Raw genomic sequence first — 18933 nt, 5'->3', positions numbered from 1 at the left:
AACTCTTACAATGGAAAATCTCATTTAGTTCTGGACTAGGCTTCATCTGTGTCTGGGAAACCAGCCCTTAGTCTGTATTTCACCAGCCACTGACTCAGGCCAATGTCCCACGTTATGTTAATATACCCAACTTGGCAACCCAATGGTGTCATATGAAAAACCAATTGTGGCTTTTGTTAATGTGGCCTGCAGTGTAAGTTATCAAGCCCAACATGGCAACCCAATGGTGTCATATGAAAAACCAATTGTGACTTTTGTTAATGTGGCCTGCAGTGTAAGTTATCAAGCCCAACATGGCAACCCAATGGTGTCATATGAAAAACCAATTGTGGCTTTTGTTAATGTGGCCTGCAGTGTAAGTTATCAAGCCCAACATGGCAACCCAATGGTGTCATATGAAAAACCAATTGTGGCTTTTGTTAATGTGGCCTGCAGTGTAAGTTATCAAGCCCAACATGGCAACCCAATGGTGTCATATGAAAAACCAATTGTGGCTTTTGTTAATGTGGCCTGCAGTGTAAGTTATCAAGCCCAACATGGCAACCCAATGGTGTCATATGAAAAACCAATTGTGACTTTTGTTAATGTGGCCTGCAGTGTAAGTTATCAAGCCCAACATGGCAACCCAATGGTGTCATATGAAAAACCAATTGTGGCTTTTGTTAATGTGGCCTGCAGTGTAAGTTATCAAGCCCAACATGGCAACCCAATGGTGTCATATGAAAAACCAATTGTGGCTTTTGTTAATGTGGCCTGCAGTGTAAGTTATCAAGCCCAACATGGCAACCCCCTTGATATCCTGACAGACTATCTGTTAGTGTGTGTCTACCGTTGTCTTGTGCATCATAAATTGTCATTTCTGATTTTGGTTACAATTTGAAAGATAAGCCCAATCTGCTGATTTGCGATAGCATGGTCCCAGATATGTTTGCTCTTCCAAACTCCATTGCTTATTGTGAAGCTAAACATTTGGCATGACAATGAGTGACGAGTTGACATGATAGGACAAACAGACAGCCACTGGATTCCAGGTTTCACACTAACTGAAACCTGGCCCGAACAAGGGCATTGAATGCAATGGAATTCATCCTAGTAGGAACTCACTTACTCAGACACACAGAGATCATATAACATTAATAAAGAAAGTTAATTTTTTAAATTATATATTTAATTGTTCTAAGTAATTATTACTGGCCTTGACTGAACATTGGATCCAGAATATTAGAGTAGTCTCTAAATTTGAAAGTAATTTTTAAAAGTTAATTTGTCCCCTTAGCCCATTATTGAAATTGCTGTGTCCTAAATCAGGTTTTCCCAACTCCAGTAACCCCAACAGTACACATTATGTAGGACCGTGTTTCCCAGTCCTCCAGTAACCCCAACAGTACACATTATGTAGGACCGTGTTTCCCAGTCCTCCAGTAACCCCAACAGTACACATTATGTAGGACCGTGTTTCCCAGTCCTCCAGTAACCCCAACAGTACACATTATGTAGGACCGTGTTTCCCAGTCCTCCAGTAACCCCAACAGTACACATTATGTAGGACCGTGTTTCCCAGTCCTCCAGTAACCCCAACAGTACACATTATGTAGGACAGTGTTTCCCAGTCCTCCAGTAACCCCAACAGTACACATTATGTAGGACCGTGTTTCCCAGTCCTCCAGTAACCCCAACAGTACACATTATGTAGGACCGTGTTTCCCAGTCCTCCAGTAACCCCAACAGTACACATTATGTAGGACCGTGTTTCCCAGTCCTCCAGTAACCCCAACAGTACACATTATGTAGGACAGTGTTTCCCAACTCCAGTCCTCCAGTAACCCCAACAGTACACATTATGTAGGACCGTGTTTCCCAGTCCTCCAGTAACCCCAACAGTACACATTATGTAGGACAGTGTTTCCCAACTCCAGTCCTCCAGTAACCCCAACAGTACACATTATGTAGGGCAGTGTTTCCCAGTCCTCCAGTAACCCCAACAGTACACATTATGTAGGACAGTGTTTCCCAACTCCAGTCCTCCAGTAACCCCAACAGTACACATTATGTAGGACCGTGTTTCCCAGTCCTCCAGTAACCCCAACAGTACACATTATGTAGGACAGTGTTTCCCAACTCCAGTCCTCCAGTAACCCCAACAGTACACATTATGTAGGACCGTGTTTCCCAGTCCTCCAGTAACCCCAACAGTACACATTATGTAGGACAGTGTTTCCCAGTCCTCCAGTAACCCCAACAGTACACATTATGTAGGGCAGTGCATCCCAGTCCTCCACTAACCCCAACAGTACACATTATGTAGGGCAGTGCATCCCAGTCCTCCACTAACCCCAACAGTACACATTATGTAGGGCAGTGCATCCCAGTCCTCCACTAACCCCAACAGTACACATTATGTAGGGCAGTGCATCCCAGTCCTCCACTAACCCCAACAGTACACATTATGTAGGGCAGTGTTTCCCAACTCCAGTAACCCCAACAGTACACATTATGTAGGGCAGTGTTTCCCAGTCCTCCAGTAACCCCAACAGTACACATTATGTAGTGCAGTGCATCCCAGTCCTCCAGTAACCCCAACAGTACACATTATGTAGGGCAGTGCATCCCAGTCCTCCAGTAACCCCAACAGTACACATTATGTAGGACAGTGTTTCCCAGTCCTCCAGTAACCCCAACAGTACACATTATGTAGGGCAGTGTTTCCTAACTCCAGTCCTCCAGTAACCCCTACAGTACACATTATGTAGGGCAGTGGTTCCCAGTCCTCCAGTAACCCCAACAGTACACATTATGTAGGGCAGTGCATCCCAGTCCTCCAGTAACCCCAACAGTACACATTATGTAGGGCAGTGTTTCCTAACTCCAGTCCTCCAGTAACCCCTACAGTACACATTATGTAGGGCAGTGGTTCCCAGTCCTCCAGTAACCTCAACAGTACACATTATGTAGGGCAGTGTTTCCCAACTCCAGTCCTCCAGTAACCCCAACAGTACACATTATGTAGGGCAGTGTTTCCCAGTCCTCCAGTAACCCCAACAGTACACATTATGTAGGGCAGTGTTTCCCAGTCCTCCAGTAACCCCAACAGTACACATTATGTAGGGCAGTGTTTCCCAACTCCAGTAACCCCAACAGTACACATTATGTAGGGCAGTGTTTCCCAGTCCTCCAGTAACCCCAACAGTACACATTATGTAGGGCAGTGTTTCCCAACTCCAGTCCCCCAGTAACTCCAACAGTACACATTATGTAGGGCAGTGTTTCCCAGTCCTCCAGTAACCCCTACAGTACACATTATGTAGGGCAGTGTTTCCCAGTCCTCCAGTAACCCCAACAGTACACATTATGTAGGGCAGTGTTTCCCAACTCCAGTCCTCCAGTAACCCCAACAGCACACATTATTAAGGGCAGTGTTTACCAACTCCAGTCCTCCAGTAACCCCAACAGCACACATTATGTAGGGCAGTGTTTACCAACTCCAGTCCTCCAGTAACCCCAACAGCACACATTATGTAGGGCAGTGTTTCCCAGTCCTCCAGTAACCTCAATAGTACACATTATGTAGGGCAGTGTTTCCCAACTCCAGTAACCCCAACAGTATACATTATGTAGGGCAGTGTTTCCCAGTCCTCCAGTAACCCCAACAGTACACATTATGTAGGGCAGTGTTTCCCAACTCCAGTCCCCCAGTAACTCCAACAGTACACATTATGTAGCGCAGTGTTTCCCAACTCAAGTATTGCATCTGTGCTAGAGGCGTCCCTACAGACCCTGGTTCGATTCCAGGCTATATCACAACCGGCCGTGATCGAGAGTCCCATAGGGCCAGCGTTGTCCAGGTTAGGGTTTGGCCGGGGTAGGCCGTCATTGTAAAATATGAATTTGTTCTTAACTGACTTGCCTCGTTAATTTTTTTTTTATCTACTTGTTCAGTAATCAGGCCCTCAATGAGGTGTCTGAGGTGCTTGTCCAGGACTATAATGAAAAGTGTGTGTGTAGAAAGTATTCAGACCCCTTGACTTTTTTACATTACAGCCTTATTCTAAAATGGATGAAATTGTTTTTTTCTCATCAATCTACACACAATACCCCATATTGACATCACAATACCCCCAAATGACATCACAATACCCCCAAATGACATCACAATACCATATAATGACAAAGCAAAAACTTGTTTTAAGATATTTTTGCTAATGTATTAAGATATATATATTTTTTAAATCAATGACTTGTTGAAGTACCTTTGGCAGCAATTACAGCCTCAAGTCTTCTTGGGTATGACGCTACAAAGCTTGGCACATCTGCATTTGGGGAGTTTCTCCCATTCTTCTCTGCAGATCCTCTCAAGCTCTGTCAGGTTGGATGGGGAGTGTTGCTGCCCAGATATTTTCAGGTCTCTCCAGAGATGTTTTTATTGGGTTCGAGCCTGGGCTCTGGCTGGGCAACTCAAGGACATTCAGAGACTTGTCCCGAAGCCACTCATGCGTTGGTTGAGTGGCTGTGTGCTTAGGGTCATTGTCCTGTTGGAAGTTTAACTTTCACCCCAGTCTGAGTTCCTGAGCGCTCTGGAGGAGGTTTTCAACATGGATCTCTGTACTTTGCTCCAATCTTCTTTGCCTCGATCCTGACTGGTCTCCCAGTCCCTGCCAGTGAAAAACATCCCCACAGCATGATGCTGCCACCACCATGCTTCACCGTGGGGATGGTGACAGGTTTCCTCCAGCCTTGATGCTTGGCATTCAGGCCAAAGGGTTCAAGCTTGGTTTCATCAGACCAGAGAATATTTTCTCATGGTCAGAGTCCTTTTGGTGCCTTTCGGGTAACTCTGAGCGGGCTGTCATGTACCTTTTACAAAGGAGGGGCTTCCATCTCGCCACGCTACCATAAAGGCCTGATTGGTAGAGTGCTGTGGAGATGCGTTGTCCTTCTGGAAGGTTCTCCCATCTCTACAGAGGAACTCTAGAGCTCTGTCAGACTGACCATCGGGTTCTTGGTCACCTCCCTGACCAAGGCCCTTATCCCACATTTGCTCAGTTTGGCTGGGTGGCCAGCTCTAAGAGAAGAGTTTTGGTGATTCCAAATGTCTTTCATTTAAGAATGGAGGCCACTGTGCTCTTGGGGACCTTCATTGATGCAAAAATGTTTTGGTACCCTTCCCCAGATCTGTGCCTCGACACAATCCTGTCTCAGAGCTCTACGGACAATTCCTTCGAACTCATGGCTTGGTTTTTGCCTCGACATGCACTGTCAACTGTGGGACCTTATACAGACAGGTGTCTGCCTTTCTAAATCATGTCCAGTCAATTGAATTTACCACAGGTGGGACTCCAATCAAGTTGTAGAAACACCTCCAAGATGATCAATGGAAACCGGATCCACCTGAGCTCAATGTCAAGTCTCTTAGCAAAGATTTTATTTTTAATACATTTGCAAAAATGTCTAAACCTGTTTTCACTTTGTCATTATGGGGTATTGTGAGTACGGTAGATTGAGGATTTCTTCCTTAATTTTGGAATAAGATAAAATGTGAAAGAAATCAAGGGGTCTGAATACTTCCAGAAGGCACTTTTGTGTGTGTGTGGTGTATGTATCTTTGGTCTGTTGTCTGTATCTGTGTCAGACACGCCACAGTCACACTATCTGTGTCAATGTGTGCTGTGCTTCTGGCACTCATCCAACAAGGATCAAAGATTACTGGGTTTACTCTGAGGTGAGCCATATTAGTTTAAAACATGCCTGACTTCTCCCTAAGCGCCCTTAATGCTCTCTCCCCTCTACACTAGAGAGAGAGAGCGGATTCGGTATTGTCTGAAACATGGGCTCAGTTCAAATACAAATAGAAAAGCCTTCCTTCCTTCTTTCCTTCCTTCCTTCCTTCCTTCCTTCAAGGTAATCACTGAAGACATGATTGAATTGAACTGCATTTAATTAACACAATCAATGTAGTTTAGCTGAGGATCAGGGTTTCCGTCAAAGTAGGAAGGATGGGCCATGCTGGTATTTGAGGCCATTGTTATTTCACTGTCTGCAAATAATTCAATTATTTCAAACCAAACCAGGTAAATTGATTCTCAAGCCTTTTTGTAACGTGATTTATTCGAAAGCATGAAAACAAGAGACCACTGCAGCCCTCAAGGAATAGACTTCTGTATCACTGTTTTAAACAATCACATAACAATGGTTACGACACGTAACACAGATTACCTAGCACTGCTCATCTTTACTGGTCATCGAGTCCACTGAAGTCCTCATAACGCAGATCTCTGGGTAGACGAGGACTTAAAAGGTACAGAAATCGCTACACCATTTCCTGGTTTCAAAAATTCTAATAGTTTGCCTAATTCCAGTTTGTGACTAAACGAGCAGTCATTGTGTAGGGAATCATTGTACCATCTAAACCGCTGTGAAGTATCTTTTCAATAACTACAAATATTGTTGTTTTTTTTCCCCCCCGCCGTTTTGAAGCTGGTGTACAAAACCGAAAGTAAAAGACGCAAAAACAAAACTTGTGAATGGGAAGCATAGAAATAGAACAGATCTACCTCTTCTTAGACTTGCTTTCAATGAGAATGACAGATCTATAATTCAGATTCTATGTCAATTTGGTTGGGTCCCACAAAAAGTTACATAATGTTTTTGAATGTACTTAATAAAAAAGAACATGGCTACTTGACTTCACCTGGGTGTTCTTAGACTGCTAAGACTAGCCAGCTTGACAAAGAATAGGTTAAGTAATGCTGCATTAGGTAGGCATTGTAATCACTGTTACATCTCAGGGGGCATTTGAGGTGACAAAGCGAACCTATAGGGAGATAAGATCAATGGTGCAGAGTGCTGGAGTTTGAATGTAAATGTCATGTTGCAGAGACGAGAAAGGAATCTCCTATACGCATTTAGATTCAATGCAAGTTGACTGTATAGCTACTGTACTAGCTACTCCTAGTCTCCTACATAAGCTTTCAATTGGAATATTTATGTCGCACCTTGCACATGTTCAGTTTGTAACTTATTGTGTGTGGCGGTGGAACCTAATTATTCTTGAGAAGTCAGGAGGGCGTTGGTGGCCAGAGCAAGGATTGAACCGCCAATCCTATGCTTAGTAGGCCAATGCTCAACAGACTACGCCACCAGAATCGGGAACATACTTAACATAACATCTGACGTACTCTGATTTAAACAACATGGCAGCTGAAGTACCCTCCTGCACATTGACATAGTAAGGGCTGTATGCCAACACGAAATTATATATATATATATATATATATATATATATATATATATATATATATATATATATATATATATATATACACACACTCTGTACATCTGTCATTATAAGCACTAGTAGAGTGGGGTAAGAGTACTTAGGATTAATCTTACCTTAATCTTAAATGAACTATTCTTAGGCTGGTCTCACTACTCAAGCCTCTTGACCCAGAAACCAACCTACAAAACCTTTTTAAGTTTACAAAACAAGATTGTGATTTACACACATTGTGATTTTTATCAAACAGCTTGTGAATGCTGTAGTTAGTCTAGTATCTATAATTCTGTTATTTGACGTCCGTCGGGATTGATTGTTACTGCCCTGGTCCTTTGGTTATCTTGCATTCAGTATGTTATCATATTTCATCATATTATTCTGATTTGCATTCTAACCAGAAGACAATATAGTATTTAATTGGCAATTATTAGAATTGTAAATCTCATATGAAGACAAACCCTGTGTATATACACTGAGTGTACAAAACATTAAGAACACCTGAATATGAAGTTGTACCCCTTTATGCCCTCAGAACAGCCTCAATTCTTCGGGGCATGGGACTCTACAAGGTGTCGAAAGCGCTCCACAGGGATGCTGGCCCACGTAGACTCCAATGCCCTCCCACAGTTGTGTCAAGTTGGCTGGATGTTCTTTGGGTGGTGGACCATTCTAGATACACACAGGAAACTGTTGAGCGTGAAAAACCCATCAACGTTGTAGTTCTTGAAACAAAAAAACGGTGTCTGGCACCTACTACCATACACCGTCAAATGCACATATAGATTACCTTCAGGAAGTATTCACACCCACATGAATGTCTTAACTTATTACATTTAGATTTGTTTTTGTTACTGGCCTATACACAATACCCTATAATGTGTTTTTGATTATTTTATTTTTTTACAAATGTATTAAAAATAAAGCAGGAATGTTTTGTCAATAAGTATTCTCCTAAACTTATTTAAGCTTGCCATAAGAAAAGGAGGTTGAAAACTTAATGACTCGAGACATTTCAGCTTTTTATTTCTTGGTACAATCTTGTCTAAATTCAGGTAAGTACACATGTAAATGAGGAGTGTGTCCCAAATGGCACCCTATTCCCTATATAGTGCACTACTTTTGACCAGAGCCCTGTAGGCCGTGGTCAAAAGGAGTGGACTACGTAAGGAAAAGGGTGTCATTTGCAAAACAGACAATGATGTGTAATGAGTACGCTAGGAGTCGGAAAGAAAGTACAGGGAGTGAATTTAATAATGAATGAAACATGGAACAAAACAAGAAACACGAGTAGCGTACGGACATGAAACACAGAATTAATAACACCTGGGGAAAGAACCAAAGGGATCGACAGATATATAGGGGAGGAAATCAGAAAGATTATAGAGTCCAGGTGAGTCTCATGAAGTGCAGGTGTGCGTAATGATGGCGGCAGGTGCGCGTAATGATAGTGGCAGGTGCGCGTAACGATGGCGGCAGGTGCGCGTAACGATGGCGGCAGGTGCAAGTAATGATGGCGGCAGGTTTGTTTATCCTCCCTTACTGTGGAATGTGTGACTGTGGAATGTGTGACTGAGGAATGTCTTCTTCTTTAAATTTTAAGTAACATTTTTAATGCATAACCTTTTATTAGAAGGGTACCTACATAGGTACTTTAATGCATTCATAACCCATAAGTAATGCATTTATAAACAGTACATCAGCATAACGTGTTACCCTGAAAGTATTACCCATTTATTCACGTTTACTCTGCTTGTTTCAATTACTATTTCTGTGCTTACTGATCCCTCAGACTTCCCTATGGGCCCTGGTCAAAAGTAGTGTGCTATGTAGGGAATAGGGTGCCATTTGGGATGCTGCTGCCTTCTGAGAATGAATGTCTGGTTTTGAGTTTTCTCTAAAAGGAAGTCGCAGAGTCCAACCTGTTTTGCTAAACCTACACAGTGTAGCTTTGTGTGCCAGACCCAATCTTTCCATTTAAACTAACTAACAGTACTGGAAAACATTTCTTGGAAAGCTCAAAAATGTGCAGTATTCATTGCGTTACACTGCCAAAGTGTTTGTTGTTGTGGTTGTTGATAACCAAAGGAGTTTATGGATTTGAGTCAGGGGACAGGTTATTCAATGGGTTAATCCACATATTTGATACCATAGGCTACACATTGCAATAGGGGTGATATGAAGGTTGTGTGTGTGTGTGAAAAGGTGTGTGTGTGAGTGGTTTTCAATGCTTAAGAAACTAACATGCCTGGAGTTGTGTGTGTGTGTGTGTACAGATTCCCTGGAGTGAAAGGTATTCATTATGTGGGTGTTTTTTTTTGTGCATCAAAAACAGAAATACAGTATTGCAGAGGGCATTGCAACAACAGGAAGATACTTGATTAAATCAGATTATGTAGAACTATTGAACATCGAAAGAATTGAACAAATCGAAAGAAAGGGAGCATTTGATACCTTTTGTGACCATTCTTTTTAATTCCACAAGGGATTTTAAAAAACAAAACAAAAATTTTAGCTGTTAGATGGGAATGTGCACTCCCACAACACATACGTTATTTCTCAAGAATACTGACTTTCTATGGAAATGGCCTTGTGCAACGGGGGGTTGGAACCAGTTCAGGAAACAGGACAATAACATTTTTTCTTTTTTCTTCCAAAGAACAGAACCAGAACTATGAATGAAGGTGATCTATACTGTTCCGGAACAGAATCGTTATTTTATGAGCATGGTTGGGGTACATTCCAGGGCATTTTTTCCCCTCCAGTCTCATAAAAACTGCAACAAAGCATATATGTAAAGCACTCACTGTCACTCAAACGTATTCCAGTGACTACCTACCTGGCAGTTGGACGTGTGTGTGTGTGTGTGTGCGCTACCTTCCCCTGCCCCTGAAGTATGCATAGTCTACTGTAGCTACTAATGTTACAGGCCTGATTCAGAGATTTTTAGAGAACAATGAATTATCTTTTTCAATGCTAGGTATCACGTTTCACATTGGATGTATTCATTACAAAAAGGTTTTAATTTGAGTTCTGGTGTCGCTCTGCACACACAAGCTTGTTAGTTAGCTAACTCTGGTCCTGCACTCAAACTCTAGGTGGCATTATGTGTAATGTAATGGAACTGAGTCAAGGTCAAGGGCTAGCTCTGGTCCAACGTTAGGTAGCTCTGGTCCAACGTTAGGTAGCTCTGGTCCAACGTTAGGGAAGCCAAGTCTCTGAAGATCAAACATCTTCATAGAGCCGTTCCTCCGTAGGTATATTTCTGTGGGTCTAATTCAGATAACACATGTCATAACAACGAGATGCCCAGCGCTCTCCTCACCCGCAAAATTTGTCGCATCTCGCACCCTACACTACACTTGTCTGTCCGATGCAGGTTCATAGCTTGCCCACTCCGTAGCAAGCGGCTCTATCCATTGGTGAGGTAATTTAATGTTGATTTCATAGGTTTTAAAAAAATAACAGAAAGGGACGATATAAATCCTTACTGTAATGGTACTGTTCAGAACGAAAGGATTGGGAAAATAACCTGTTTAGAACTAAACCTAATAGGTTGAATGCATGATGTCATGTGGCCAGAGACCCTTTGCTTAATGGCTTAAATACATATATATATATATATCTTACTAATGCCCTATTGCCCACAACTCAAATGAATTATAATGTAGGTCCTTTTGTATGTTTTTTTTCTCTTTTCCTTTCTTGCAGCTCCTCTTCAAGTATGACCTGGTAAGGTATGACATGGTACGAGATGAGCCGGTCAGGAACAGCCAGGGCTTCTGTCAACACGTTAACAAGGGTAATAACTCAAACAGTAGTAGTAGTAGTACATGTTGTTGTTGTTGTTATTATTATGTTGTAGTAGTAGTACACGTTGTTGTTGGTGTTGTTATTGTTATTATTATTATTATGTTGTAGTAGTAGTACACGTTGTTGTAGTAGTAGTAGTACACGTTGTTGTTGGTGTTGTTATTATTATTATTATTATTATTATGTTGTAGTAGTAGTACACGTTGTTGTTGTTGTTGTTATTATTATGTTGTAGTAGTAGTACACATTGTTGTTGGTGTTGTTATTGTTATTATTATTATGTTGTAGTAGTAGTACACGTTGTTGTTGTTATTATTATGTTGTAGTAGTAGTACACATTGTTGTTGGTGTTGTTATTGTTATTATTATTATGTTGTAGTAGTAGTACACGTTGGTGTTGTTATTATTATGTTGTAGTAGTAGTACACATTGTTGTTGGTGTTGTTATTGTTATTATTATTATGTTGTAGTAGTAGTACACATTGTTGTTGGTGTTGTTATTGTTATTATTATTATGTTGTAGTAGTAGTACACGTTGGTGTTGTTATTATTATGTTGTAGTGGTAGTACACGTTGGTTTTGGTGTTGTTATTATTATGTTGTAGTGGTAGTACACATTGTTGTTGGTGTTGTTATTGTTATTATTATTATGTTGTAGTAGTAGTACACGTTGGTGTTGTTATTATTATGTTGTAGTAGTAGTACACATTGTTGTTGGTGTTATTGTTATTATTATTATGTTGTAGTAGTAGTACACGTTGGTGTTGTTATTATTATGTTGTAGTAGTAGTACACATTGTTGTTGGTGTTGTTATTGTTATTATTATTATGTTGTAGTAGTAGTACACATTGTTGTTGGTGTTGTTATTGTTATTATTATTATGTTGTAGTAGTAGTACACGTTGGTGTTGTTATTATTATGTTGTAGTGGTAGTACACGTTGGTTTTGGTGTTGTTATTATTATGTTGTAGTGGTAGTACACATTGTTGTTGGTGTTGTTATTGTTATTATTATTATGTTGTAGTAGTAGTACACGTTGGTGTTGTTATTATTATGTTGTAGTAGTAGTACACATTGTTGTTGGTGTTGTTATTGTTATTATTATTATGTTGTAGTAGTAGTACACATTGTTGTTGGTGTTGTTATTGTTATTATTATTATGTTGTAGTAGTAGTACACGTTGGTGTTGTTATTATTATGTTGTAGTGGTAGTACACGTTGGTTTTGGTGTTGTTATTATTATGTTGTAGTGGTAGTACACGTTGTTGTTGGTGTTGTTATTGTTATTATTATTATGTTGTAGTAGTGGTAGTACACGTTGTTGTTGGTGTTGTTATTATTATGTTGTAGTGGTAGTACATGTTGTTGTTGGTGTTGTTATTATTATTATTATGTTGTAGTAGTAGTACACGTTGTTGTTGGTGTTATTATTATTATTATTATGTAGTAGTAGTAGTACACGTTGTTGTTGGTGTTGTTATTATTATGTTGTAGTAGTAGTACACGTTGTTGTTGGTGTTGTTATTATTATGTTGTAGTAGTAGTAGTAGTACATGTTGTTATTATGTTGTAATAGTAGTACACGTTGTTGTTGTTATTATGTTGTAGTAGTACACGTTGTTGTTGTTGTTGGTGTTGTTATTATTATTATTATTATTATTATTATGTAGTAGTACACGTTGTTGTTGGTGTTGTTATTATTATGTTGTAGTAGTAGTAGTAGTACATGTTGTTATTATGTTGTAATAGTAGTACACGTTGTTGTTGTTATTATGTTGTAGTAGTACACGTTGTTGTTGGTGTTGTTATTGTTATTATTATTATGTTGTAGTAGTGGTAGTACACGTTGTTGTTGGTGTTGTTATTGTTATTATTATTATGTTGTAGTAGTGGTAGTACACGTTGTTGTTGGTGTTGTTATTATTATGTTGTAGTGGTAGTACATGTTGTTGTTGGTGTTGTTATTATTATTATTATGTTGTAGTAGTAGTACACGTTGTTGTTGGTGTTATTATTATTATTATTATGTAGTAGTAGTAGTACACGTTGTTGTTGGTGTTGTTATTATTATGTTGTAGTAGTAGTACACGTTGTTGTTGGTGTTGTTATTATTATGTTGTAGTAGTAGTAGTAGTACATGTTGTTATTATGTTGTAATAGTAGTACACGTTGTTGTTGTTATTATGTTGTAGTAGTACACGTTGTTGTTGTTGTTGGTGTTGTTATTATTATTATTATTATTATTATTATGTAGTAGTACACGTTGTTGTTGGTGTTGTTATTATTATGTTGTAGTAGTAGTAGTAGTACATGTTGTTATTATGTTGTAATAGTAGTACACGTTGTTGTTGTTATTATGTTGTAGTAGTACACGTTGTTGTTGGTGTTGTTATTATTATGTTGTAGTAGTAGTAGTACATGTTGTTATTATGTTGTAATAGTAGTACACGTTGTTGTTGTTGTTATTATGTTGTAGTAGTACACATTGTTGTTATTATTATTATGTTGTAGTAGTACACGTTGTTGTTGGTGTTGTTATTATTATGTTGTTGTAGTAGTACACGTTGTTGTTGTTGTGTAGTAGTAGTAGTAGTAGTAGTACACGTTGTTGTTGGTGTTGTTATTATTATGTTGTAGTGGTAGTACACGTTGTTGTTGGTGTTGTTATTATTATGTTGTTGGTGTTGTTATTATTATGTTGTAGTAGTAGTACACGTTGTTGATGGTGTTGTTATTATTATGTTGTAGTAGTAGTAGTACACGTTGTTGATGGTGTTGTTATTATTATGTTGTAGTAGTAGTAGTACACGTTGTTGTTGTTGGTGTTGTTATTATTATGTTGTAGTAGTAGTAGTACACGTTGTTGTTGGTGTGTAGTAGTAGTAGTAGTAGTAGTACACGTTGTTGTTGGTGTTGTTATTATTATGTTGTAGTAGTAGTACACATTGTTGATGGTGTTGTTATTATTATGTTGTAGTAGTAGTACACGTTGTTGTTGGTGTTGTAGTAGTAGTAGTACTGTTTTTATTGGTTGCTCACAGTTGTATACTGATTTGTACTCCAATTTACAATCATAGATTTTATTATCCCATAATGGGGAAATTGGTTTGCCGCTGTTGTAGAAACAAACATAACAACATTGGTTCACGTCAGGCCTGTTTGTAACCAAAACACTTGAAACGCATTTGTGAAGGCATTGTTGTCGAGAGACAGGAGAGGAGAGACAGGAGAGGAGAGACAGGAGAGGAGAGACAGGAGAGGAGAGGCAGGAGAGGAGAGGCAGGAGAGGAGAGGCAGGAGAGGAGAGTCAGGAGAGGAGAGGCAGGAGAGGAGAGGCAGGAGAGGAGAGGCAGGAGAGGAGAGGCAGGAGAGGAGAGGCAGGAGAGGAGAGGCAGGAGAGGAGAGGCAGGAGAGGAGAGGCAGGAGAGGAGAGGCAGGAGAGGAGAGGCAGGAGAGGAGAGGCAGGAGAGGAGAGGCAGGAGAGGAGAGGCAGAGTATGGTTGGGGTGTGGTGAGAGATTGGATGGAATTGAGACTGGGGAAATGTTTTTTTAGTAGATAATTGATTGACGGACCCTGTCAGTATGTTTGGACTTTTCTGTTGGACTGGGCAGCAAAAATGTACCAAATCCAATGGATATTTCCACCATGCATTGAGAGATGTTGGGTTGGCTAATGGCTGCTTTTTTTGGTGCTTTTGATAATTACACCCATATGGAAAAATATGTCAATATATCAAATGGACTCCTCAAGCACTCTCCTAAAAATGAAGGATATTGTCATGCTGTGCTATAGGCATTCATGCTGTGCTATAGGCATTCATGCTGTGCTATAGGCATTCATGCTGTGCTATAGGCATTCATGCTGTGCTATAGGCATCCATGCTGTGCTATAGGCATCCATGCTGTGCTATAGGCATCCATGCTGTGCTATAGGCATTCATGCTGTGCTATAGGCATCCATGTTGTGCTATAGGCATCCATGTTGTGCTATAGGCATCCATGTTGTGCTATAGGCATCCATGTTGTGCTATAGGCATTCATGCTGTGCTATAGGCATTCATGCTGTGCTATAGGCATCCATGCTGTGCTATAGGCATTCATGCTGTGCTATAGGCCAATGTTGAACTGCGCTGCCGACTCTAGAATGTCAGGTCACATGGTTAGGAACAACTTCATGTGGGAATGATGGCAGACATTTAGAAAATTCTGACCAAACGATTTACTTTCCCCCTTGTGTGTCTTCTCCCCAGGTGAGACGGGTCTTCTCTTGTCCAAGATTGGCGCCTCCAGTCCCTTCTTTGGCTACGCGGGGAGCAAACAGCTGACCGAGAAGAAGTTGATGAGGAACGTGTTCGTGAAGGGAGACGCGTACTTCAACACTGGAGACCTCATGGCTGAAGATGCTGAGGACTTTATCTGTTTCAAGGACCGAGTGGGGGACACTTTCAGGTGGAGAATCTGAATTTACATGACCATATTTTCTCTGGGTTATTGTAATAGTTTACTCGCCACGTGACCCAGTGGGCAAAATTTGGTTGAAGTGAGATGTAAATTTCAAAACAGTTTTATCGTTGAAATTACAGTATAAGGGCCTCCCGGGTGGCGCAGTGGTTAAGGGTGCTGTACTGCAGCGCCAGCTGTGCCATCAGAGTCACTGGGTTTGCGCCCAGGCTCTGTCGTAACCGGCCGTGACCGGGAGGTCCGTGGGGCGACGCACAATTGGCCTAGCGTCATCCGGGTTAGGGAGGGCATGGTCGGTAGGGATGTCCTTGTCTCATCACGCACCAGCGACTCCTGTGGCGGGCCGGGCGCAGTGCGCGCTAACCAAGGTTGCCAGGTACACGGTGTTTCCTCCGGCACATTGGTGCGGCTGGCTTCCGGGTTGGATGTGCGCTGTGTTAAGAAGCAGTACGGCTGGTTGGGTTGTGTATCGGAGGATGCATGACTTTCAACCTTCGTCTCTCCCGAGCCCATACGGGAGTTGTAGCGATGAGACAAGACAGTAGCTACTACAACAATTGGATACCACGAAATTGGGGAGAAAAAGGGGTAAAAAATAAAAGAAGAAATGACAGTATATAACTTCCACCAGTTTTGCTCACTGGGAAGGTGGACGTCATCTCATTGAGTTAAGACGGGCAGGACAACTGATGGCACACGTGTGTTGAATGAACATGGTGAAGATGAAGTCACTCTGTCAGAATTACAGTACTGTATGTCATAATATGACTGACTTTACATAATGTCATGACTGCTCAGTTCATCATACAAATATATGGGTGGGGGGGGGGGGGGGGGGTGTGCCTCCTTTCTGACCAATGAGATAATATTGAAAATACTTCAGTTCATTTAGGGGACACATTTTAAGGGACTTGTTTTCACTCGCTCTTAGAGACAAACGTTCCCAGCCTCTTTTTGATGATTTATGATTTCAGGTGGAAGGGTGAAAACGTGGCAACAACAGAAGTGACGGAGGTGCTCGGACTGGTAGACTTTATCCAAGAGGCCAATGTCTATGGGGTGGAGATTCCAGGTACAGATGTCCTGTCTCTGTCTGTGTACATGTTTGTGTCTATGTGCGGTGTCCTGTCTCTATCTCTGTCTGTGTACATGTTTGTGTCTATGTGCGGTGTCCTGTCTCTATCTCTGTCTGTGTACATGTTTGTGTCTATGTGCGGTGTCCTGTCTCTATCTCTGTCTGTGTACATGTTTGTGTCTGTGTGTGGTGTACGTGTCTGTCTGTGTGTCTCTATCTCTGTCTGTGTACATGTTTGTGTCTGTGTGGTGTCCTGTCTCTATCTCTGTCTGTGTACATGTTTGTGTCTATGTGTGGTGTACGTGTCTGTCTGTGTGTCTCTATCTCTGTCTGTGTACATGTTTGTGTCTGTGTGTGGTGTACGTGTCTGTCTGTGTGTCTCTATCTCTGTCTGTGTACATGTTTGTGTCTGTGTGGTGTCCTGTCTCTATCTCTGTCTGTGTACATGTTTGTGTCTATGTGTGGTGTACGTGTCTGTCTGTGTGTCTCTATCTCTGTCTGTGTACATGTTTGTGTCTGTGTGTGGTGTACGTGTCTGTCTGTGTGTCTCTATCTCTGTCTGTGTACATGTTTGTGTCTGTGTGGTGTCCTGTCTCTATCTCTGTCTGTGTACATGTTTGTGTCTATGTGTGGTGTACGTGTCTGTCTGTGTGTCTCTATCTCTGTCTGTGTACATGTTTGTGTCTATGTGTGATGTACGTGTCTGTCTGTGTGTCTCTATCTCTGTCTGTGTACATGTTTGTGTCTATGTGTGGTGTACGTGTCTGTCTGTGTGTGTACATGTTTGTGTCTATGTGTGGTGTACGTGTCTGTCTGTGTGTGTACATGTTTGTGTCTATGTGCGGTGTCCTGTCTCTATCTCTGTCTGTGTACATGTTTGTGTCTATGTGTGATGTACGCGTCTGTCTGTGTGTCTCTATCTCTGTCTGTGTACATGTTTGTGTCTATGTGTGGTGTACGCGTCTGTCTGTGTGTGTACATGTTTGTGTCTGTGTGTGGTGTCCCGTCTCTGTCTGTGTGTCTCTATCTGTGTGTGTACATGTTTGTGTCTGTGTGGTGTACGCGTCTGTCTGTGTGTGTACATGTTTGTGTCTGTGTGTGGTGTCCCGTCTGTCTGTGTGTCTCTATCTGTGTGTGTACATGTTTGTGTCTGTGTGGTGTACGCGTCTGTCTGTGTGTGTACATGTTTGTGTCTGTGTGTGGTGTCCCGTCTCTGTCTGTGTGTCTCTATCTGTGTGTGTGTGTGTACATGTTTGTGTCTGTGTGGTGTACGTGTCTCTCTGTGTGTGTACATGTTTGTGTCTATGTGCGGTGTCCTGTCTCTATCTCTGTCTGTGTACATGTTTGTGTCTATGTGTGATGTACGCGTCTGTCTGTGTGTCTCTATCTCTGTCTGTGTACATGTTTGTGTCTATGTGTGGTGTACGCGTCTGTCTGTGTGTGTACATGTTTGTGTCTGTGTGTGGTGTCCCGTCTCTGTCTGTGTGTCTCTATCTGTGTGTGTACATGTTTGTGTCTGTGTGGTGTACGCGTCTGTCTGTGTGTGTACATGTTTGTGTCTGTGTGTGGTGTCCCGTCTATCTGTGTGTGTACATGTTTGTGTCTGTGTGGTGTACGCGTCTGTCTGTGTGTGTACATGTTTGTGTCTGTGTGTGGTGTCCCGTCTCTGTCTGTGTGTCTCTATCTGTGTGTGTGTGTGTACATGTTTGTGTCTGTGTGGTGTACGTGTCTCTCTGTGTGTGTACACGTTTGTGTCTGTGTGGTGTACGTGTCTCTCTGTGTGTGTACATGTTTGTGTCTGTGTGGTGTACGTGTCTCTCTGTGTGTGTACATGTTTGTGTCTGTGTGGTGTACGTGTCTCTCTGTGTGTGTACATGTTTGTGTCTGTGTGGTGTACGTGTCTCTCTGTGTGTGTACATGTTTGTGTCTGTGTGGTGTACGTGTCTCTCTGTGTGTGTACATGTTTGTGTCTGTGTGGTGTACGTGTGTCTCTATCTGTGTGTGTGTGTGTACATGTCTGTGTGGTGTACGTGTCTCTCTGTGTGTCTCTATCTGTGTGTGTGTGTGTACATGTTTGTGTCTATGTGTGGTGTACGTGTCTCTCTGTGTGTCTATCTGTGTGTGTCTGTGTGGTGTACGTGTCTCTCTGTGTGTGTCTGTGTGGTGTACGTGTCTCTCTGTGTGTCTCTATCTGTTTGTGTCTGTGTGGTGTACGTGTCTCTCTGTGTGTCTCTATCTGTGTGTGTCTGTGTGGTGTACGTGTCTCTCTGTGTGTGTCTATCTGTGTGTGTCTGTGTGGTGTACGTGTCTCTCTG

At 41.7% G+C, this 18933-nt stretch overlaps 1 protein-coding gene across 1 annotated transcript in view; it reads left to right on the top strand.

Moving 5' to 3' along the window:
- Window positions 1-18933, top strand: part of slc27a6 (solute carrier family 27 member 6) — a 39088-nt gene that overhangs the window by 15114 nt on the left and 5041 nt on the right. The window contains exons 6-8 of the mRNA XM_046290607.1: window positions 10979-11069; window positions 15333-15531; window positions 16518-16615. Of these exons, the coding sequence (XP_046146563.1) occupies window positions 10979-11069; window positions 15333-15531; window positions 16518-16615 (388 nt within the window). The remainder of the gene's footprint in view (window positions 1-10978; window positions 11070-15332; window positions 15532-16517; window positions 16616-18933) is intronic.

This window comes from Oncorhynchus gorbuscha, linkage group LG11 (genome assembly GCF_021184085.1).
Source record: "Oncorhynchus gorbuscha isolate QuinsamMale2020 ecotype Even-year linkage group LG11, OgorEven_v1.0, whole genome shotgun sequence".
Taxonomy (NCBI): Eukaryota; Metazoa; Chordata; class Actinopteri; order Salmoniformes; family Salmonidae; genus Oncorhynchus; species Oncorhynchus gorbuscha.
This window is presented reverse-complemented; position numbering and strand designations above follow the sequence as displayed.